The following is a 24,389-nucleotide window of genomic DNA, read 5'->3' as shown; positions in this document are numbered from 1 at the left end:
TAATCTGAATTTAGAGAATTGAAAACGGAATCTGAATGCATCTGAGAAGTTCAATATATTGAACTTTGATTAACTTGAAATTATGGTTTGTAAATTTGATACACAGACAATATAATCCAATATCTACCCTATTGAAATGTAATATATAAATATAGGATTTGAATATTCAATTCAGTTTTTAAATAACATTTAAATTGAACACAACATTCATTCAATTTCAAATCATGAAATTCAAGTTGTGCATTAGACAAAAATATTAGACAAAAATATTAGAATATTATAATCCTAATATAATATCCTAATACAAATTCAAAATGATACAATTAAAATACAATCTGTTGGCAATGAAATCACTCCATATAGAACTTCTAAGCACCTTAACCCAAACACTGAGTGCATGTATAGTAGTCTCTCATGACAGACTTAATATTAGCTGGCCTGTGCGCACACAAGATTTGGTTCTAGGTGCCAAGATCATATGTACTGTATAGAGACCGCGGAAGAGGCGACGTGAGAGGGTTTACGCCCATCAAAATATATCCACGATAAGCAGACCGCCTGCCATCCCGCTCAGCCTATGGCCTTATAATGAAGCACACAATGAGAGCACAGCATCTCTCACAGGGTCTTAGCATGCAAAGCCTCCTCTATTTGGTTTTTACTATATGTGAATTCTTCTGCATTAGGTGAATCTGTTTCAGCTACAGATGCCATTATCTACTTAATTCTAAAGCGGTGACTGCTAAGTGAGGGGAGAACTATGGGATGATTGGCAGGTTGTTATTGGATTGTGGAATAATAGACATGTTGAATCATAAGGAATCATAGAGATCCAATTATATAATTTCCATGTGTTTAATATGCTAAACTGACATTGTCAAGAATTTAAAAATTGTCAAGAATTTGATGACCAGTTGGTCAATATACACGTGACACAACTAAAAAGTACTGTAAAATGTGAAATATTTATTACAAAGTTAATATGTACACTTGACAGTACATGTCAAGAACAATTAGTGACTAGTCCATGAAAAAAAATGTAATTTCCTATAAAGATATCAATACTTAGAAAAAGACACATATGTATAAAATATATTGCATAACTTGCCATATCCTGAAAATGTGCTTAAAGAAAAGTAAAGGCGTTTAACAGAGTTCAGCTCAGATCTTTCCTGTTCTCTTCCCAGCATTCCTCCTCAGGTTTTCCGTGCTCGTTTTCCCACGACAAAGGGCAGAGCAGAGTCTTCCTCCCTGGAGCAGAAAGCCCGCTTCCCACTCGAGGCGTTCTCTGAAACTCTGGAGAGAGAAATTCTCATAAGTGAGTCTGGGGCTTTTGGTCATGTATCAAGCCCCAGATTAATGGAGCAGAAAGACCAAATCACATTATTAGAAAAAATGACAATTCATGACTTCTATGGAACAATTCTCTCACAGACAAATGGGCAGCAAAAGGTGTCTTTGTTTGCACTGATGAGTCCTGTCTTATGTGGCTGTTCCCTATACAGCCCTGACCAAATCACACCCAGGGCTGCTCTACCACAGATAGTTACAGCATAGCCATCTCTGCATGCATGGGGGGGGGGGGGGGAAATAATAGTAGAACATTTAGGTTATGTCTCCCATCCCTAAATGGTATCCCCACTAATGATATAGCTAGAATAAAACACTCCTTGACAACAGTGTGTTTCCAGGGAATTGGTACAGATATGTTGAAGTGTGAGGCATGGTGGTCTGGATGCAGTACAGGTCCTAATCTACTGTCCACTGTCACAGCATAAGGCTTATAACATAAAGGATTTCTCCCTGCTCTGTTCTCCGCTCACATTCCTCTGTGGCCACATGCCCACTAACACAGACAGAAGGTCAACATGTGGAGGTTAGGTCTCTGCAGGGGGCAGCAGGTCACCGACCGCTCTGCACTGTGGGGTACATGTAAGATATCACAACATGTAGAGCATTGGCCTGGCAGGGTGCTGCAGGTCAAAGGGCATAGTCTCAAGAAGAGCTATGGTGGCCCTTCAGGTCGTTCTCCTAGTATCTAGGCCAGTAATCCCCAGTGGGGTGACTGAAGTGTTATTTTGGAAATGTTGACACAAGGAATTGACTTTATCCATGACATCAAAGGAAATAGTAGTCTGAAACAAAAGGCTTTTGGGGAAAGGGGGATACCTAGTCAGTTGTACAACTGAATGCCTTCAACTGAAATCTGTCTTCCACATTTACACCCAACCCCTCTGAATCAGAGAGGTGCAGAGGGCTGCCTTAATCGTCATTTTGAAAGACTTATCTGTGCTCTAGCTCTGAATGAAATGCCCCACCTGACCTTCCACGGTCTGCTGATTTCCTCTCTGAAATGATAAAATCCCAGAGAATGCTTTCTCCTGAACTTTCCAACCTTTCTCCCTCTCTGTTCCCTCTACTGCTTATCGCCAGTGCGACGCACAGAATCCTGAGAAGTAGTCATATGTTCTTCTCCCTGATTTCTTTTTTCCCACAATTAATTAACACCAAGGGGTAAACAGGTTTTCGGGTTGTTAAAACCTTTTTGGGATAGGGGCCAGCATTTTCACATTTGGAGGAATAGCGTGCCCAGAGTGAACTGCCTCCTACTCTGTCCCAGATGCTAATATATGCTTATTATTATTAGTATTGGATAGAAAACACTCTGAAGTTTCTAAAACTGTTTGAATGATGTCTGTGAGTATAACATAACTCATATGGCAGGCGAAAACCTGAGAAAAATCCAACCAGGAAGTGGGATATCTGAGGTTTGTAGTTTTTCAAAGCTTGGCCTACCGAATACAGTGTCTATGGTGTCAAGTTGCACTTCCTAAGGCTTCCACTAAATGTCAACCATCTTTAGAAACTTGAATGAGGATTCTACTATAAAGGAGGGGCTCATGAGACCTGTTTGAGTCAGTGGTCTGGCAGAGTGTCTCAGGCTCGTGACGCGCACTCCCGGCAGATTTAGCTCTTGTTCCAGTGCTTTTCTTCAGACAAAGGAATTCTCCGGTTGGAACATTATTGAGGTTTTATGTTAAAAACATCCTAACGATTGATTCCATACATCGTTTGGCTTGTTTCTACGACCTGTAACGGAACTTTTCGAGTTGTCGCCTGGACGAAGTGCTCGCGCCTCATGAAGATGGATTACTGGGATGAACACGCTGACAACAAGAGGCTATTTGGACATAAATGATGGACTTTATGGAACAAATCAGTAATTTATTGTCGAACTGGGATTCCTGGGAGTGCCTTCTGATGAAGATCATCAAAGGTAAGTGAATATTTATAGTGTTATTTCTAACTTCTGTTGACTCCAAAATGGAGGATATTTCTCTGGCTGGATTGGGTTCTGAGCGCCGTTCTCAGATTATGCTTTTTCCATAAAGTTTTTTTGAAATCTGACACAGCGGTTGCATTAAGGAGAAGTCTATCTTTAATTCTGTGAGAACACTTTTATCAATGTTTATTATGAGTATTTCTGCAAAATCACCGGATGTTTTGGAATCAAAACATTACTGCACGTAAAGCGCCAATGTAAACTGAGATTTTTGGATATAAATATGCACATTATTGAACAAAACATACAAGTATTGTGTAACATGATGTCCTATGAGTGTCATCTGATGAAGATCATCAAAGGTTAGTGATTAATTTTATCTATATTTCTGCTTTTTGTGACTCCTATCTTTGGCTGGAAAAATGGCTGTGTTTTTTTGACTTGGCGGTGATCTAACATAATTATATGTTGTGCTTTCACTGTAAAGCATTTTTTAAATCGGGCATGATGGGTAGATTAACAAGAAGTTTCTTTCATTTGCTGTATTGGACTTGTTAATATGTGAAAGTTACATATTTCAAAAAATATTTTTGAATTTCGCGCGCTGCCTTCTCAGCGGAATGTTGTCGAGGGGTTCCGCTCGCAGAACGCCTGCGCTAGAAAGGTTAATCTGCCCAAATCATTTTCCACCATCTGTTTCATGTGGAATAACCTGAATAGACTGGATAAGTCAAATTAAATCAAATTGCATTGGTCACGAACACATATTTTGCAGATGTTTCCAGCTCAAACAGTGCAGTAATACCTAATACAAAACAATACACAGAAATCCCTGCAAATAAAAAGAAAGAAATGAAGAAACATCAGAATAGCGCTGAGACATAGGGAAATGAGTGGAGCAGAATAGAAGAATGCTCTGTGACCTGCGGTTCACTCTACCTCGGTTAGCGCATGGCCAACAAGTCACACAGATAATTATCACCCAGAGCTATGCGTGCAAAATTATTAGCCCCCTTAAGTTAATACTTTGTAGCGCCACCTTTTGCTGCGATTACAGCTGTAAGTCGCTTGGGGTATGTCTCTATCAGTTTTGCACATCGAGAGACTGAATTTTTCCCCATTCCTCCTTGCAAAACAGCTCGAGCTCAGTGAGGTTGGATGGAGAGCATTTGTGAACAGCAGTTTTCAGTTCTTTCCACAGATTCTCGATTGGATTCAGGTCTGGACTTTGACTTGGCCATTCTAACACCTGGATATGTTTATTTTTGAACCATTCCATTGTAGATTTTGCTTTATGTTTTGGATCATTGTCTTGTTGGAAGACAAATCTCCGTCCCAGTCTCAGGTCTTTTGCAGACTCCATCAGGTTTTCTTCCAGAATGGTCCTGTATTTGGCTCCATCCATCTTCCCATCAATTTTAACCATCTTCCCTGTCCCTGCTGAAGAAAAGCAGGCCCAAACCATGATGCTGCCACCACCATGTTTGACAGTGGGGATGGTGTGTTCAGGGTGATGAGCTGTTTACTCCAAACATAACATTTTGCAATGTTGCCAAAAAGTTCAATTTTGGTTTCATCTGACCAGAGCACCTTCTTCCACATGTTTGGTGTGTCTCCCAGGTGGCTTGTGGCAAACTTTAAACAACACTTTTTATGGATATCTTTAAGAAATGGCTTTCTTCTTGCCACTCTTCCATAAAGGCCAGATTTGTGCAATATACGACTGATTGTTGTCCTATGGACAGAGTCTCCCACCTCAGCTGTAGATCTCTGTAGTTCATCCAGAGTGATCATGGGCCTCTTGGCTGCATCTCTGATCAGTCTTCTCCTTGTATGAGCTGAAAGTTTAGAGGGACGGCCAGGTCTTGGTAGATTTGCAGTGGTCTGATACTCCTTCCATTTCAATATTATCGCTTGCACAGTGCTCCTTGGGATGTTTAAAGCTTGGGAAATCTTTTTGTATCCAAATCCGGCTTTAAACTTCTTCACAACAGTATCTCGGACCTGCCTGGTGTGTTCCTTGTTCTTCATGATGCTCTCTGCGCTTTTAACGGACCTCTGAGACTATCACAGTGCAGGTGCATTTATACGGAGACTTGATTACACACAGGTGGATTGTATTTATCATCATTAGTCATTTAGGTCAACATTGGATCATTCAGAGATCCTCACTGAACTTCTGGAGAGAGTTTGCTGCACTGAAAGTGAAGGGGCTGAATAATTTTGCACGCCCAATTTTTCAGTTTTTGATTTGTTAAAAAAGTTTGAAATATCCAATAAATGTCGTTCCACTTCATGATTGTGTCCCACTTGTTGTTGATTCTTCACAAAAAAATACAGTTTTATATCTTTATGTTTGAAGCCTGAAATGTGGCAAAAGGTCGCAAAGTTCAAGGGGGCCGAAAACTTTCGCAAGGCACTGTATATACTGTACTCTATATCATCTACTGCATCTTTATGTAATACATGTATCACTAGCCACTAACTATGCCACTTTGTTTACATACTCATCTTATATGTATATACTGCACTCAATACCATCTACTGTATCTTGCCTATGCTGCTCTGTACCATCACTCATTCATATATCTTTATGTACATATTCTTTATCCTCTTCCACTTGTGTCTATAAGGTAGTAGTTTTGGAATTGTTAGCTAGATTACTTGTTGGTTATTACTGCATTGTCGGAACTAGAAGCACAAGCATTTTGCTACGCTCGCATTAACATCTGCTAACCATGTGTATGTGACAAATAAAATTTGATTTGATGTCCTGGGATTTCCTATGATTTTCTATGTAGAAGAACCCATTACCTTCTAACAACTTGTGTAACTTATGAGCGTCATAGAGCAAAATCAGTTGCAACCCAATTCTGATATTTTTTCCACTATTTGGTCTTTTGAACAATCACACCAGTTACTTTCACATTGGCTCTATTTACAATTAGTTAAACAAATGTCACAATTTGGCTGCCTGTAAATGCAGCCAGAGTGGCTCAGATAAATATAAAGGGGTGGCATAGCTCTACATGTGTTCAGAGTTGGATGCAGCACCGTGGGTACCCTCGTATACCACGTTGATGTCTGACAATGATACTTAACTCACAATCCATAAAAAAGCCCTGCTGAAATTGAATCCGTTATGCCATTTAGGTCACAGCAACCGCACACTTTTGTTTGGTGGAAAAACTGTCTAGACAGATACACACACTCAAAACTACATTGCATTCGGAAAGCATTTAGACCCCTTCCCCTTTTCCACATTTTGTTATTCTGAAATGTATTAAATACACATTTTTCCTCATCAATCTACACACAATAACCCATAATACAAAGCGAAAACAGGTTTCTAGAACTGTTTCCAAAAATCTGAAATACCTTATTTACAGAAGTATTCGTACCCTTTGTTATTAGAATCAAAATTGAGCTCAGGTGCATCCATTTTCCACTGATCATCCATGAGATTTTTTCTACAACTTGATCGGAGTCCACCTGTGGTAAATTCAATTGATTGAACATGATTTGGAAAGGCACACACACCTATATAAGGTCCCACAGTTTACAGTGAAGGGTACCAAAAAATATCTGCAGCATTGAAGGACGCCAAGAACACAGTAGCCTCCATCATTCTTTTTATTACCCTGGACCAGATGGAAATAAAAGTGTGGAAAAGTGTGTGTGTGGGTGAAAACAAATAAAATATTAACAAAAAGGTTTGCTGTGTGCCTTCACTCCCCCCTGGGCCTGCTATTTCAACATAGCACCAATAACCTGTCTGTCTGTCTCCCTGCCTGTCTCCCGCTTTTCTGGCACTCTTTACCCTTTGTAGTGTATGAAATTAAACAATGTTTTGCGTGAACCTGCACAATGTTATTACAATACATTATTTTGATACATTGTAAAAAGAAAAATGAGGGGGGGAGGGACACAACAAATAAATAGTTTTGCATGTGTGGCTCCTTACCACAATCGATCAGTATGGCAAAAATAACCTCTGCTCAGAGGGACATAGAAATATGTTTTACAGAGAGAGAAGCTAGTGTGGAAGGAGTCTCTTCCACTTTGGAAGATGAAGAATTTTCTGTGTATGAGGATCATGTCTCTATCAATTCGGAGTCTGACAGTGACTTGGAAGAAGAGGATGAGATTGACCCTCAAGCCAGCCCCAGGACCAGCCCATCAGCAACCAGCTCATCAGCAGCCTGCAGCCTGCAGGAGGAGAAATATGTATGTCAAAAAATTGTGAAATTGAATGGTCTTCTTGACGAAGGAATGAGCCACCCTGCATGGCCGCCAATGTGATAAAGATGAAACCAGAGAAAAACACGAATGGCGGTTACTCATGGGCAGGACATAAAGTATTATTTTTAACTGTTCATCCCAGACACCATCCAGTAAATTATTCTGGACTGCACTAATTTGGAGGCAAGGCATGCTTTTTTGTGTGCAAACTTTGGGTTTTTACCCTTGCTGGTGTTTTCAGATCCAAATAGGGAATCCACAGAATCCCTGTGGGATGCAGAAACTGGCAGATAACTTTTCCGTGCACAATGTCTCTGGAAACCTTCCACATTATTTCCAGGATTATCTGCTTCGATAAATGAGACACCAGACCAGCTCGGCGGCAGAGAGACAAGCTAGCTGCAATCAGTGTGGGACAAGTGGGTGGACCGCCTTCCCCTGTTTTACAACCCTGGGCCCAACGTTACTGTTGATGAGCATCTTATGCTTTTTAGGGTCCGCTGCCCCTTCAGGCAGTACATACCGCAAAATATGGAATCAAGATCTGGGCTGCCTGTGATGCTGCTTAATCATAATCATATGTGTGGAACAGGCAAGTGTTTACAGGGAAGTCAGAAGGAGGAGTCCCTGAGAAGAACCAAGGGATGAGGTTTGCCTGAATGTGACACAGGGACCCAAGTGCCCACAACATCACATGATAACTTAATTACTTTGCACAAGCTGGGACAGGAGCTCCTCAAGAGGAAGCTGACGATGGTAGGAACAGTACAAAAAAAACAAGCCAGAGCTCCTACCTCAGCTGTTGAATACACGTAACCGGCCTATCAATTCCTCTAGGTTTGTCTTCACGGCCGACACGTCCCTAGTGTCCTACGTGCCAAAGAAAGGCAAAAATGTGGTACTTATGAGTACGCTGCATAGGGATGGGTTCATCTGTGTCCAGGAACATAAAAAAAACAGTAATCCATTATGATTTCAATGCCACAAAAGCAGAGGTGGACAATTTAGACAAGATGGTGGCAAAAGAAGAAACCTACGCTGGCCACTTGTGGTATTCTTCGACATCTCGTTTGTCATCTGGATGGCAATGAACCCATATTGGAACAGAGAGAAGCTCCAGACCTCAAATCCAGGGGAGGCAACATATCCCAAGGACCTCAGCTTCTGCAGTCATCGTGAGGATGATTCAAGAGAAGGATGCTGGTGCCCCATCCACTCAACCCACAGAACCAACAACAAGTAAGTGTGAGTGATGTTGTTGCATGTGTGTGTCTGAGTCTCCTACCTTGGCCTGCTGTAACTATATATGTGAATGAGATGTTAGTAAAATTCCAGAACTAAATGTTTTCATCATTCTGGATTACAGCCAGTAGAAACAAGAAGCGATGTGATGCAAAAATTCTAGCTTAATGCTTAGCGCATAGAATTAAAAAGGTTTTGTCAGATATTATTCATCCTAATCAGACAGGTTTTATACATGGACGATACATTGGAGATAATATAAGACAAATACTGGAAACAATAGAACACTATAAATATCTGGGAAACCAGGCCTTTTTTTCATAGCGGACTTTGAGAAGGCTTTTGATAAAGTATGACTGGGGTTTATATTTAAATGCCTGGAATATTTCAATTTTAGAGAATCTCTTATAAAATGGGTTAAAGTTATGTATAGTAACCCTAGGTGTAAAATAGTAAATAATGGCTGCATTTCAGAAAGTTTTAAACTGTCAAGAGGAGTAAAACAAGGTGGTCCATTATAGGCACTATAACTATTTATTATTGGCATCGACATGTTAGCTGTTACAATTAGATCCAACAATAATATTAAAGGATTAGAAATCCATGCCTTAAAAACAAAGGTGTCATTGTAAGCTGATGATTCATGTTTTCTTTTAAATCCACAAGTAGAATCCCTCCACAGCCTCATAGAGGATCTAGAAACTTTTTCTAACCTCTCTGGCTTAAAACCAAATTATGATAAACACCAGTCTCAACATCAACAGTGAAGAGGCGACACTGGGATGCTGGCCTTCTAGGCAGAGTTCCTCTGTCCAGTGTCTGTGTTCTTTCGCCCATCTTAATCTTCTCTTTTTATTGGCCAGTCTGAGATCTGTCTTTTTCTTTGCAACTCTGCCTAGAAGGCCAGCATCCAAGTGTCGCCTCTTCACCATTGATGTTGAGACTGGTGTTTTGCGGGTACTATTTGATGAAGCTGCCAGTTGAGGACTTGTGAGGCATCTGTTTCTCAAACTAGACACTCTAATGTACTTGTCCTTTTGCTCAGTTGCGCAACGGGACCTCCCACTCCTCTTTCTATTCTGGTTAGAACCAGTTTGCACTGTTCTGTGAAGGGAGTAGTACACAGCGTTGTACGAGATTTTCAGTTTCTTGGCAATTTCTCGCATGGAATAGCCTTCATTTCTCAGAACAAGAATAGACTGACGAGTTTCAGAAGAAAGGTCTTTGTTTCTGGCCATTTTAAGCCTGTAATCGAACCCACAAATGCTGATGCTCCAGATACTCAAGTAGTCTAAAGAAGGCCAGTTATATTGCTTTTTTAATCAGGACAACAGTTTTCAGCTGTGCTAACATAATTGCAAAAGGGTTTTCTAATGATCAATTAGCCTTGGATTAGCTAACACAGGAGTGATGGTTGCTGATAATGGGCCTCTGTACGCCTATGTAGATATTCCATTAAAGACCAGCCATTTCCAGATACAATAGTCAGTTACCACATTAACAATGTCTACACTGTATTTCTGATCAATTTGATGTTATTTTAATGGACAAAAATGTGCTTTTCTTTCAAAAACAAGGACATTTCTAAGTGACCCCAAACTTTTGAATGTTAATGTATATTTACCCCCAAAATATATGGGAAATATTGGAAATGATGCAGACAATTACGTTGATACAATATTAAAGATGATCCCTAAGAGAGAGAGAGAAAAAAGAAGCGCTGTGATGTGTGTGGACCCAAGAAGGACAGGAAGACACAGAACACATTCATCAAGTGCAAGAAATACATTTGGAACACACACAGTAAAACTCTGTCCCTCATGTGGTGTGTAGACCTGCCTTAATTTGTGTTCAATGGGGTTAATTTATAATTTCCATAAAATTCTGTATGTAAAAAATTTTTCTTCCAATTTGTTCAGTTCAAAGCAATAAGCATCAATAGTGATAAAAACCTTGTTTCTTTTATATTTGTTCAAGATAAACATGATTTATTCCATCCATGTCTTGATTATAATATATTTCTGTTCACCACAAAAAAATTGCGCTTTTATTGATAAATATGATCCAGCAGAGGTAAATGGCAACTATTAACCATGTATGCTGTCTATATTGCTTGTAATTAATATAGGTCAACATCTAAGAATGAAGTATTTTTACGTAAGCTGTTATGGCTGTATTGTTTTAAAAACCCAATAATGTTGTTGGTCCATCAGACCCGTGAACATTGGATAAATAACACAAACATAAACACCACACAAGGGTTAAAGCCTCAAAGGATAAGACGATCCAACTTTCAAAACAAGTCCTTTTTGGCTAGCCACAGTAGTCAACTAGTTAGCTAGGTAGCCGTTTAGCTTTCTAGCACATTCCCAAAAGTGGTTTGAAATGTGGCTTGAAATCCCCGATTCCATGTGCTTTTTGGCGGTTTATATTGCAGGAAAAAGAACTGATTAGAGTGGATTTGAGTCGCATTAAACTTCCAATGTGAACAATACTTTAGAGCGCATTTGTTTTTTCCTCCCAAAATGTGTAAAATGACTTGTTGTTTAACTTACTTTCACTGCACTTTGAAATGTTGGTGGGAGCCATTAGCATATTTGGGGGCATGGTCTAAAATATGTTGTATTTGTGCCAACTGTTAGTGGAAGTGTTGTACCAGTTTAAGTGGTTTTATCGCTATGTTGATTATTAAAACCTCTTGCGACGAGCAATCCCGGATCCGGGAGCGTAATCATAGCCTCAAACGAATTTGCATGACGCAGCGGACTTATATGCTTTTCCTATTCATGAAAATCGCAAATGAAATAAATATATTCAAACACAAGCTTAGCCTTTTGTTAACAACACTGTCATCTCAGATTTTCAAAATATGCGTTACAGCCAACGCTAGACAAGCATTTGTGTAAGTTTATCATGGCATAATGCTATGCTAGCTCTGCTGGCAGCAGGCAACATTTTCACGAAAATAAGAAAAGCGACCAAATTAAATAATTTACCTTTGAAGAACTTCGGATGCTTTCACTCAGGAGACTCCCAGTTAGATAGCAAATGTTCCTTTTTTCCAAAAATATTATTTTTGTAGGCGAAATAGCTCCCGTTTCTTCATCATGCTTGGCTGAGAAATCAACCGGAAAATGCTGCAACTATAACGCCAAACTTTTTTCAAAATTTGCTCCATAATATCGACAGAAACATGGCAAACGTTGTTTAGGATCCATCCTCAAGGTGTTTTTAACATATATATTTGATAATATATCCGTCGAGGCAATTGGTTTCTCATAAGAAGCGATTGGAAAAATGGCTACCTCAGAATTTTACGCGAGATTTTCTGCGGGAGACACCATGTGACCACATGCTATATATGGTCCCTTACGGCCATTCTTCAATGGAAATGCCTAATAAGACGTCACAATGCTGTAGACACCTTGGGGAATACGTGGAAAACGTAAGCTCATTCGTAGCTCATTCACAGCCATATAAGGAGTCATTGGCATGAGGCGGTTTAAAAAAATGCGGCACTTCCTGGTTGGATTTTTATCTGGGTTTCGCCTGTAACATCAGTTCTGTGGCACTCACAGACAATATCTTTGCAGTTTTGGAAACGTCAGTGTTTTCTTTCCAAAGCTGTCAATTATATGCATAGTCGAGCATCTTTTCGTGACAAAATATCTCGTTTAAAACGGGAACGTTTTTCATCCAAAAATTTTAATAGCGCCCCCTAATGCATAACTGGATAACCGATACCATCTGGGCCACACATTTCTGACAAAACCAAAGGTTACAGATAAGACTTTTACATGCTTTCAGAGGGAAACTCTCCCTGTCTTGCAATCATTACTTTACAATTAAGAACTAAATCATGGCTTCCTGCTCATGAGTTCACCAGTTGTTCCCAGCTCCAGCTCTCAGGGGGAGTTGTGAATGGCTGTATATAGAGCAGAGATGTGAGGCTGTGTATTCAGCCCAGCAGAGGAGGAATGACATCAGGAGCGTACGGTGGCAGCCATAGACATCACTGAAAGGTCATCGAGACAGAGATGAAGAGTGTGACCTTGATTATCCCCAAACACAATGACAGAGACACAACAAGAGAGGAGTCCAATTTATTGCCCTACCATGTTTGATATTCCAGTTGGCTCCCATTAAGGTGACTGAATGCGAACGACCCTTTGTTCTCCTACATTAAAGAGGCAAGGGGAAGCACACAAACAGAAAAGCTTCAAATGATGACAGCCTAACTAGCGTGCACAATGCACACACCAAGTAAGGCACAGGCTTTACATGCCAGCAGCATACCACCCTGCATCCCACTGCTGGCTTGCCTCTGAAGCTAAGCAGGTTTGGTCCTGGTCAGTCCCTGGATGGGAGACCAGATGCTTCTGGAAGTGGTGTTGGGAGGCCAGTAGAGGGCACTCGTCACTCTGGTCTAAGGCGATCCGAGGGCAGTGAAGGGGACATTGCCTTGCATAGGGTGCCGTCTTTTGGATGGGTGCTAGATGGGTGTCCTGACTCTCTGTGGTCATTAAAAAACGCTTGGCACTTATCATAAGATTATTAACCCTGGTGTAATTGCTAAATGGCCATGCAATAGGCATACAGTGCCTTGCTTAAGTATTCGGCCCCCTTGAACTTTGCGACCTTTTGCCACATTTCAGGCTTCAAACATAAAGATATAAAACTGTATTTTTTTGTGACGAATCAACAACAAGCGGGACACAATTATGAAGTGGAACAACATTTATTGGATATTTCAAACTTTTTTAACAAATCAAAAACCTAAAAATTGGGCGTGCAAAATTATTCAGCCCCCTTAAGTTAATACTTTGTAGCGCCACCTTTTGCTGCGATTACAGCTGTAAGTCGCTTGGGGTATTTCTCTATCAGTTTTGCACATCGAGAGACTGACATTTTTTTCCCATTCCTCCTTGCAAAACAGCTCGAGCTCAGTGAGGTTGGAGGTTTGAAATAGGTTTGAAATATCCAATAAATGTCGTTCCACTTCATGATTGTGTCCCACTTGTTGTTGATTCTTCACAAAAAAATACAGTTTTATATCTTTATGTTTGAAACCTGAAATGTGGCAAAAGGTCGCAAAGTTCAAGGGGGCCGAATACTTTCGCAAGGCACTGTATATCACTTATCAAGTTGATCTATGGTAAGAATTCTGCCACGAAAATCGTTGCTGTGCATCACCCAGGTGGGTGCTACACATTGGATGAGGTAAGTTTCCCAAGGGGTGCATGTTTTGGTTTTTGACCTAACACTACACAGCTGATTCAGCTGGGGACAAGGACAGAGTTTAGAAAACCCTGCCCTTCTATGTAAAGCGCTTTAAGTACCTCAGCTAGCAGAAAAGTGCTATGTAAATTCAATCAATTATTAACATGCTATAATTGGTTCTCCATATGAGAGTTGTTCCCTTCAGAGTCAACTCTCAGACTTGTACTTGCCATCCTCGACTTGTACTTGCCATCCTCGAGCGTTGACAAACAGCAGCACCATGAACACCTGGCAATGAGAGGGCTGTCCAAAAACTACTAGAGCGCTTCTGCACACTGATTGTACAACAAGCATTCACGTGACATGGACCAGGTTCCATAGCTGTTTTGAGGACAAGGGAATGCCCAGCGCTATATATCTGGGACTTAACGTAAATGTCTAATTTTCCCAAGTCCATTCATGGGAAATCATTACATTAGCACGGGCACCAACTGGGAAAAGTCATTCAATAGACGCTCCATTGTCAGTTAGGTGCTGTTTTCTTAAATAACTTTCCTCCCACTCTTGAGGGTATTCATTTAAAAGTAGTGTCACATTTGGGAGACAAGCAGGTCTGTGCAGAAAGTAAAATGTCAGGAAGACACACTTCAGTACTCCTGATCGTGGAAAGAATGGGTATGATGAGGTTTAAAGGGAGATGTGACCGCAGCTCATGGAAACTCCACTATGTAACGTCTGCAAAATAAATAGCCACTTGGTTTTGTGGCAACAAACGTGCATTATGAATGGGAGGATCCTTGGCAGGCATCGTCACGGCAGAGCTCCTGTCAAATCTCATGTGATGTGACAAAGTGTCAGGATTTCCGTTATGAAAACATGGCGGCGGACATCTGACCAGCAGCACTTAAATTGAATCGGATCCAAATACATTGGGTGAGTAACCTGATTAGGGCGTCCACACACGGTGCTCAGAATGACAGAAATCCCATTTAGATTATGGTCATTCATTTTAAGAGAACATGCAAGTCGATGTTAGAATAACTGTCCACATTTACTTTCCTTCAGCCAACAAGATGATTAAGGAAGAGCATAATCACTAGCCTATACATAGATGCTGCGTGAGTTTCACTTTACAGTATATGACTGGAGACAGCAGAATCTATTTGAATGTGAAAAATGACAGGGTAGCCTACTCTGCTGACAAACAAATCAATAAAAAAAACGGCATTGTCCATACACACTGTAAGTGGCCTACGAGAAGGGGAGACACAAATAGAATATGACGTCCATTTAAACTGGAGGTGGCAATGACCAAACAATAATAAAGAGTGAATATGCAGTGCACACTGATGCTCTCGGTTGGTGCAAATTGTTCCCTCAATTAAGTTGAGCATTTTTTAAATGTATTTCTGCATAGACAGGAGTAGGCTAATTGGGCTATATAATTCTGACAATTTCATTAAATCTACTATCCCCCATAGTAGAAAAGTTGGTCAGTTTGTTGAGAAAGAAATAGCCCAAACAGACTCTGGGACAGTGTGGGGAGATATATCCCAAATTCATACAACCAGTAGAGGCCTGCATAAAAATGTTTTTAAAGCAATGAATCTGATGCAACAGATCAGAAAGTTTAGCTTAAAATGTTGATAAGATATTATTTATTAACGTTATTATCGCTGCAATGTGCACAAGGCAGCAGGCTACATGCCAATGTACATTTGGCCAACAGACAACTAAAGGAAGTTGAAAACCAACAGAACATGAGAAAAATAGGGTACTGGTTTCAATGGCATTTGGAAGTCTTTGTAAAAACAATTGCCTCCACGGATATGGTCCAATTTGCTTAGGCTACTTTGAAGCAAGGAAAACATGCCTCAGTAAAATGTTCAATTAAGTAGTTAAATGCATACTGCCTCCAGCTCGTTGCAAAGTGGTGAAGCCTGCCTTCCGATGCATTTTAATGGGGAATGGGAAGCACGCCTCAATTACCAGTTGAGAAATAAAGATAATTTTTAAATCGTGGCCCAAAATGATTTTAATAAACTAATTAGCATTTAGAATTGTATGCAATGATTGGGTTTATTAAAGCGCTGTCTGACAGATTTTCTGCTCAAAGGCTCTGTATCTGTACGATGTGCGAATGTGATAAATAAGATACATAACGAATATAAACACCAGCCATGACATGGGAACCAGCTGTGCAACAGGACTGATCATTACTCTGAGGTGGAGGGTGAGACGGAGCTGCACCTTGCCTGACTACACTTCAAACAGTCATAGGCTGTAGGGGGAATAGGTTTATGATACAATGCTGTGAAAAAGTATTTGCTCCTTTTTGCATATTTTTGAAACTGAATGTTATCAGATCTTCAACCAAAACCCCTTATTACATACGGAATCTGAGTTTACAAATAACAATTATTTTTGAAAAAGCAATTGCCCCATTACACTCAATAACTGGTTGTGCCATCTTTAGCTGCAATGACTGCAACCAAATGCTTCCTGTAGTTATTGATCAGTCTCTCACATCGCTGTGGAGGAACTTTGGCCCACTCTTGCATGAGGAACTTCTTTAACTAAGCAACATTTGTGGGTTTTCAAGCATGAACTATGCGTTTCAAGTCCTGCCACAACATCTCAATTGGGATTAGGTCTTGACTTTGACTAGGCAATTCCAAAACTTCTAATTAGTTGCTTTCTAATCATTTTCATGTAGAAACACGCAAACATTGTGTGTTTTGGATCAATGTCTTGCTGCATGACCCAGCTGTGCTTCAGTTTCAGCTCACAGACAGATATCCTGACATTCTCCAGTAGAATTATCTGATACAGAGCATAATTCACAGTTCCTTCTATTAAGGCAAGTCATCCAGGTCCTGAGGCAGCAAAGCATCCCCAAACCATCACACTACCACCACCATGCTTGACCCTTGGTATAAGGTTCTTACTGTGGAATGCATTGTTTGGTGTTCTCCAGGCATAATGGAACCCATGTTGTCCAAAACGTTGACTCAAGTTCTCCAAAAAGCACATGGAAGCACCTGGATAATCATCAATACTCTTGTAATAATGTTATATGGACAGATGAGTCAAAATAATAACTTTTTGGACGATATGGGTCCCATTATGCCTTGTGAAAACCAAACCTGACATTAGCAGATTGTTAGTTGAAAAAGCATTAATCCGTGTCAAGTCAAGCAAGGCAGCTGTCCTAGCAGTTGCATCAGCAATTTCAGATCCAATCTGCCCATCAGTGAGGCCTACAATTACCCGCTATTGGCAATTTCCTCACATCAGCTAACTCCAAATGACAAAAACCCAGCTAGCAGAATTGAGCTGAAGACTGCCCGTCTCCAACAGATGTCCTGATGTGGCAACATGGTTTTAGCTGGACATGATGATGAGGCTGCATGTTTCCAAACATCAGTGTTGTGTGTGAAGGTCTCATTATTAAATTTGTCTGAAGAGCAGAATAACTTACTCATAGCATCTGTCAGCGAAGACGTCGGAGATGGAACTGAGAAAACAGAGAGGAGAAACTTGCTATTAATAGTGTTCAGAGCGTCAACCAGTCATCACAACAGAGCAGCACTTAAGTGGAACAGAGAAGAAAGAGATAGAGAGTTAAGCCTGGCTGCAGAATTGGCACCAGTCATTGAAACCAACACCATCAGGCTAAAAATAGGGCCATAACACTCCTGAGTCTGTCAATGATGTCCATCCTGTAGACAGGCTATCAACTCTCTTAGCTCAGCATGTATCACACATCTCATCAGCAGCCCTCCCTCGCCTCATAACTTATGTTGACAGAGCATATCTCTCACATCCAACTCTCCTACTTCGAAAGCACATTTGCATGCTGCTGCCACCCAGCTAAATGGTGGGAAGAACATGTGCAACAAACAGGATGCAGGTTTCTGACAGATTAAATATAGTAATGCAATACATCACACTGAGAGAAGAGTTTTCGAAAATCAACACCTGAAATAACTTATTTGGACTGAGACTTTTTTGTTTCACCTTTATTTAACCAGGTAGGCTAGTTGAGAACAAGTTGTCATTTACAACTGCGACCTGGCCATGATAAAGCAAAGCAGTGCGTCACAAACAACAACACAGTTACACATGGAATAAACAAACATACAGTCAATAACACAATAGAAAAGTCTATATACAGTGTGTGCAAATGAGGTAAGATAAGGGAGGTAAGGCAATAAATAGGCCATAGTGGCAAAATAATTACAATTGAGCAATTAAACACTGGTGAGATAGATGTGCAGAAGATGAATGTGCAAGTAGAGATAATGGGGTGCTTTTAAACAGTATGGGGATGAGGTAGTTGGGTGGGCTGATTTACAGATGGGCTATGTACAGGCGCAGTGATCTGTGAGCTGCTCTGATAGCTGGTGCTTAAAGTTAAAGAGGGAGATATGAGTCGCCAGCTTCAGTGATTTTTGCAATTCGTTCCAGTCATTGGCAGCAGAGAACTGGAAGGAAAGGTGGCCAAAGGAGGAATTGGCTTTGGGGGTGACCAGTGAAATATACTTATCAAAACATACAGATATCCATGTTGATATCAATGTGTATATGCCTGAATTGAAATCAATTCATATACTGTAGGTTCAGCCAAAAGAGGGCCCCGGACAGCACGTTCCTGTTCCTGGTCTGCGGGGTCCTAGAGTATGAGGACGAACCAGCATTCAGCACTGGGTCTGCAGTTCCCTATTGTAGCCGGCTGGTCTGTGCGATTTGGACTTAGGACTGGATTGGGCTGAAGAGGTGCTGGGGCAGAGGCTGAGCTCTGTGACTCAGTGGGCAGGGCTGGGGGATCAAGGCTCGAGGTTGGGTCAGCCTGTAAGATGATTGCTGAAATTTGTCTCTCTAATGAAAAGCCTACGGGAGCAATGAGCAGCAGCTCTGTGGAGAAAATGGTGGAAATTCGCAAGCTGGAGGCTGCATCCTAACGAGGCACAGCCAGCGACTCAGGAGTCCTGCCACAGGGAAGACCTCTGTAACAAGTCGCAAAATCAGTTGTGCTTCTGAAGGCCTTGGTGACTTTGGGGGATGATATGGGATTCAGAAAAAAAGCATGGGGCACACAACACACAAAAGAAAAGGTCAACCCCAAAAAATGCATTTCGGGAGAGTTAGCACTTTGCAGTCTTTCTAAGACCCACTCTGCTTAAGACCCGGCTCTGCTTATGGGCGTGGGGGGGGTCAATGACAAAAACAACACAATTGTGATTGTCAAAGTGGTATCAAAGATCAAGAAAAGGAAAGCACTTCACAGAGTAATTTTCTTCCTGGGTGGTTTCTTTGCCTTTTGGACAGAGGGGAAGAGAGAGAAAGAGGGGAGACAGACACAGAGATAAAGACAGAGAGAGCGAGAGAGAGAATACTGTCCCCCTGTCATACTATCCAGCGGAGTCGTTTGGACTATGCCCTAGCCCAGGGACAGAAAACACTAATACGGGACACATTTGACAAAAATGAATCTATACAAATAAACTCAGCAAAAAAAGAAACGTCCTCTCACTGTCAACTGAGTTTATTTTCAGCAAACTTAACATGTGTAAATATTTGTATGAACATAACATTCAATAACTGAGACAAACTGAACAAATTCCACAGACATGTGACTAACAGATGGAATAATGTAATAATGGAATAATGTATGTGGGCCACACGACACACAAACAAAAGAAAAGGTAAACCCAAGAAATGCATATTTCAGGAGAGTTAGCACCTTGCAGTCTTTGTAAGACCCACTCTCGGCTCTGCTTATGAGCGTGGGGGGGGGGGGGGGGTCAATGACAAAAAAAACACAATTGTGATTGTCAAAGTGGTTTCAAAGATTAGGAAAAGGAAAGCACTTCACTGAATAATTTTCTCCCTGGGTGGTTTCTCTGCCTTTTGGACAGAGAGGAAGAGAGAGAAAGGGAGGAGACAGACAGAGAAAGAGAGAGAACACTGTCCCCGTGATACTAACCAGCTGAGTCGTTTGGACTATGGCCCAGCCCAGGAATAGAAAACACTAATACGGGACCAATATGACAAAAATTAATCTATATAAATATATATATGCAGTACCAGTCCAAATGTTGGACACACCTACTCAATCAAGTGCTTTTCTTTATTTTTAACAGTTTCTGCATTGTAGAATAATAGTAAAGACATCAACACTATGAAACCACACATATAGAATCATGTAGTAACCAAAAAAGTGTTAAACAAATACAAATATATTTTAGGTTCTTCAAAGTAGCCACCCTTTGCCTTGATGACAACTTTGCACACTCTTGGCATTCTCTCATTCTCTCAACCAGATTCATCTGGAATGCTTTTCCAACAGTCTTGAATAAATTCCCACATATGCTGAACACTTGCTGGATGCTATTCCATCACCCTGCGGTCCAACTCATTCCAAACCATCTTAATTGGGTTGAAGTTGTGATTGTGGAGGCCAGGCCATCTGATGCAGCACCCTATCACTCTCCTTCTTGGTCAAATAGCCCTTACACAGCCTGGAGGTGTGCTATCCATTTTCCTGTTGGAAAACAAATGATAGTTCCACTAAGCACAAACCAGATGGGATGGTGTATCGCTGCAGAATGCTGTTGTAGCCCTGCTGCTGCCTTGAATTCTAAATAAATCACAGACGGTGTCACCAGCGAAGCACCCCCACACCATCATACCTCCTCCTCCATGCTTAATGGTGGGAACCACACATGCGGAGATCATCCGCTCACCTACTCTGCGTCTCACTAAGACACAGCGGTTGGAACCAAAAATCGCAAATTTGGAATCATCAGACCAAAGTACAGATTTCCACTGGTCTCATTTCCATTGCTTGTGTTTCTTGGTCCAAGCTAGTCTCTTCTTATTATTGGTATTTTTTTCTCTTCAGCAATTCGACCATGAAGGCCTCATTCACGCAGTCTCCTCTGAACAGTTGATGTTGAGATGTGTCTGTTACTCTGTGAAGCATTTATTTGGGCTGCAATGTGAGGTGCAGTTAATTGCTGATTTCTGAGGCTGGTAACTCTAATGAACTGATCCTCTGCAGCAGATGTAACTACGGGTCCTGCTTTCCTTTGGCGGTCCTCATGGGAGCCAGTTTCATCATAGCGCTTGATGGTTTTTGCGACTGCACTTCAAGAAACGTTCAACATACACACACACACACAAACACAGCGGGTACATGCATACAAGGGGGTACATACAGTGAGGGAAACAAGTATTTGATCCCCTGCTGATTTTGTACATTTGCCCACTGACAAAGAAATGATCAGTCTATAATTTTAATGGTAGGTTTATTTGAACAGTGCGAGACAGAATAACAACAAAAGAATCCAGAAAAACGCATGTCAAAAATGTTATAAATTGATTTGCATTTTAACGAGGGAAATAAGTATTTGACCCCCTCTCAATCAGAAAGATTTCTGGCTCTCAGGTGTCTTTTATACACGTAACGAGCTGAGATTAATAGCACACTCTTAAAGGGAGTGCTCCTAATCTCAGTTTGTTACCTGTATAAAAGACACCTGTCCACAGAAGCAATCAATCAATCAGATTCCAAACTCTACACCATGCCCAAGACCAAAGAGCTCTCCAAGGATGTCAGGTACAAGATTGTAGACCTACACAAGGCTGGAATGGGCTACAAGACCATCGTCAAGCAGCTTGGTGAGAAGGTGACAACAGTTGGTGCGATTATTCGCAAATGGAAGAAACACAAAATAACTGTCAATATCCCTTGGCCTGAGGCTCCATGCAAGATCTCACCTCGTGGAGTTGCAATGATTATGAGAACGGTGAGGAATCAGCCCAGAACTACACGGGAGGATCTTGTCAATGATCTCAAGGCAGCTGGGACCATAGTCACCAAGAAAACAATTGGCAACACACTACCCCGTGAAGGACTGAAATCCTGCAGCGCCCGCAAGGTCCCCCTGCTCAAGAAAGCACATATACATGCCCTTCTGAAGTTTGCTAATGAACATCTGAATGATTCAGAGGACAACTGGGTGAAAGTGTTGTGGTCAGATGAGACCAAAATGGAGCTCTTTGGCATCAACTCAACTCGCCGTGTTTGGAGGAGGAGGAATGCTGCCTAAGACCCCAAGAACACCATCCCCACCGTCAAACATGGAGGTGGAAACATTATGCTTTGGGGGTGTTTATCTGCTAAGGGGACAGGACTTCACCGCATCAAAGTGACGATGGACGGGGTCATGTACCGTCAAATCTTGGGTGAGTACCTCCTTATCTCAGCCAGGACATTGAAAATGGGTTGTGGATGGGTATTCCAGCATGACAATGACCCGAAACACAAGGCCAAGGCAACAAAGGAGTGGCTCAGGAAGATGCACATTAAGGTCCTGGAGTGGCCTAGCCAGTCTCCAGACTTTAATCCTATAGACAATCTGTGGAGGGAGCTGAAGGTTCGAGTTGCCAAACGTCAGCCTCGAAACCTTAATGACTTGGAGAAGATCTGCAAAGAGGAGTGGGACAAAATCCCTCCTGAGATGTGTGTAAACCTGGTGGCCAACCCCAAGAAACATCTGACCTCTATGATTGCCAACAAGGGTTTTGCAACCAAGTACTAAGTCATGTTTTGCAGAGGGGTCAAATACTTATTTCCCTCATTAAAATGCAAATAAATTGATAACATTTTCTGGATTTTTGTTGTTGTTATTCCGTCTCTCACTGTTCAAATAAATCTACCATTAAAATTATAGATGGATCATTTCTTTGTCAGTGGGCAAACGTACAAAATTAGCAGGGGATCAAATACTTTTTCCCCCTCACTGTACATACATACAGTCGTGGCCAAAAGTTTTGAGAATGTAAAAATGAATATTTGTGTCAAAGTCTGCTGCCTCAGTTTGTATGATGGCAATATGCATATACTCCAGAATGTTATGAAGAGTGATCAGAAGAATTGAAAAGTCCCTCTTTGCCATGCAAATGAACTGAATCACCCAAAAACATTTCCACTGCATTTCAGCCCTGCCACAAAAGGACCAGCTGACATCATGTCAGTGATTCTCTCATTAACACAGGTGTGAGTGTTGACGAGGACAAGGCTGGAGATCACTATGTCATGCTGATTGAGTTCGAATAACAGACTGGAAGTTTCAAAAGGAGGGTGGTGCTTGGAATCATTGTTCTTCCTCTGTCAATCATGGTTACCTGCAAGGAAACACGTGCCGTCATCATTGCTTTCCACAAAAAGGGCTTCACAGGCAAGGATATTGCTGCCAGTAAGATTGCACCTGAAATGTATTGGATCATCAATAACTTCAAGGAGAGTGGTTCAATTGTTGTGAAGAAGGATTCAGGGCACCCAAGAAAGTCCAGCAAGCACCAGGACCGTCTCCTGAAGTTGATTCAGCTGCGGAATCATGGCACCACCAGTACAGAGCTTGCTCAGGAATGGCAGCAGGCAGGTGTGAGTGCATCTGCATGCACAGGGAGGGGAAGACTTTTGGAGGATGGCCTGGAATCAAAAAGGGCAGCAAAGAAGCCAATTCTTTCCAGGAAAAACATCAGGGACAGACTGAAATTCTGCAAAAGGTACAGGGATTGGACTGCTGAGGACTGGGGTAAAGTCATTTTCTAGGATGAATCCCCTTTCCGATTGTTTGGGGAATCCGGAAAAAAGCTTGTCCGGAGAAGACAAGGTGAGCGCTACCATCAGTCCTGTGTCATGCCAATAGTAAAGCATCCTGAGACCATTCATGTGTGGGGTTGCTTCTCAGCCAAGAGAGTGGGCTCACTCACGACTCTGCCTAAGAACACAGCCATGAATAAAGAATGGTACCAACACAACCTCCGAGAGCAACTTCTCCCAACCATCCAGGAACAGTTTGGTGACGAACAAACAATGCCTTTTCCAGCATAATGGAGCACCTTGCCATAAGGCAAAAGTGATAACTAAGTGGCTCGGGGAACAAAACATTGATATTTTGGGGCCATGGCCAGGAAACTCCCCAGACCTTAATCCCATTGAGAACTTGTAGTCAATCCTCAAGAGGTGGGTGGACAAACAAATACCCAGAAATTCTGACAAATTCCAAGAATTTATTATGCAAGAATGGGCTGCCATCAGTCAGGATGTGGCCCAGAAGTTAATTGACAGCATGCCAGGGCGGATTGCAGAGGTCTTGAAAAAGAAAGGTCAACACTGCAAATATTGACTCTTTGCATCAACTTCATGTAATTGTCAATAAAAGCCTTTGACACATGAAATGCTTGTAATTATACCTCAGTATTCCATAGTAACATCTGACTAAAATATCTAAAGACACTGAAGCAGCAAACTTTGTAGAAATTAATATGTGTCATTCTCAAAACTTTTAGCCACGACTATACTGCATACATATGGGATACATGACAC

At 41.4% G+C, this 24,389-nt stretch overlaps 1 protein-coding gene across 6 annotated transcripts in view; it reads right to left on the bottom strand.

The window, feature by feature from the left end:
• Positions 1 to 946: 946 nt before the first annotated feature.
• rad18 (RAD18 E3 ubiquitin protein ligase) overlaps positions 947 to 24,389 on the bottom strand; it is a 70,224-nt gene continuing 46,781 nt past the window's right edge. For 3 of the 6 annotated variants that reach the window (XM_090205687.1, XM_021569200.3, XM_090205689.1), the window contains 2 exons: positions 17,469 to 17,504; positions 947 to 1,296 (listed from right to left, as the gene is read on the bottom strand). In XM_090205687.1, the coding sequence (XP_090061813.1) occupies positions 1,197 to 1,296; positions 17,469 to 17,504 (136 nt within the window). In that variant the 3' untranslated portion in view covers positions 947 to 1,196. Of the gene's footprint in view, positions 1,297 to 6,898; positions 7,493 to 17,468; positions 17,505 to 24,389 lie in introns of those variants that run through there. The other 3 variants (XM_090205688.1, XM_090205690.1, XM_036950355.2) reach the window with 2 other exon arrangements.

The sequence above is a fragment of the Oncorhynchus mykiss genome, chromosome 17, assembly GCF_057628025.1.
Source record: "Oncorhynchus mykiss isolate SJ-2025 chromosome 17, ASM5762802v1, whole genome shotgun sequence".
Taxonomy (NCBI): Eukaryota; Metazoa; Chordata; class Actinopteri; order Salmoniformes; family Salmonidae; genus Oncorhynchus; species Oncorhynchus mykiss.
This window is presented reverse-complemented; position numbering and strand designations above follow the sequence as displayed.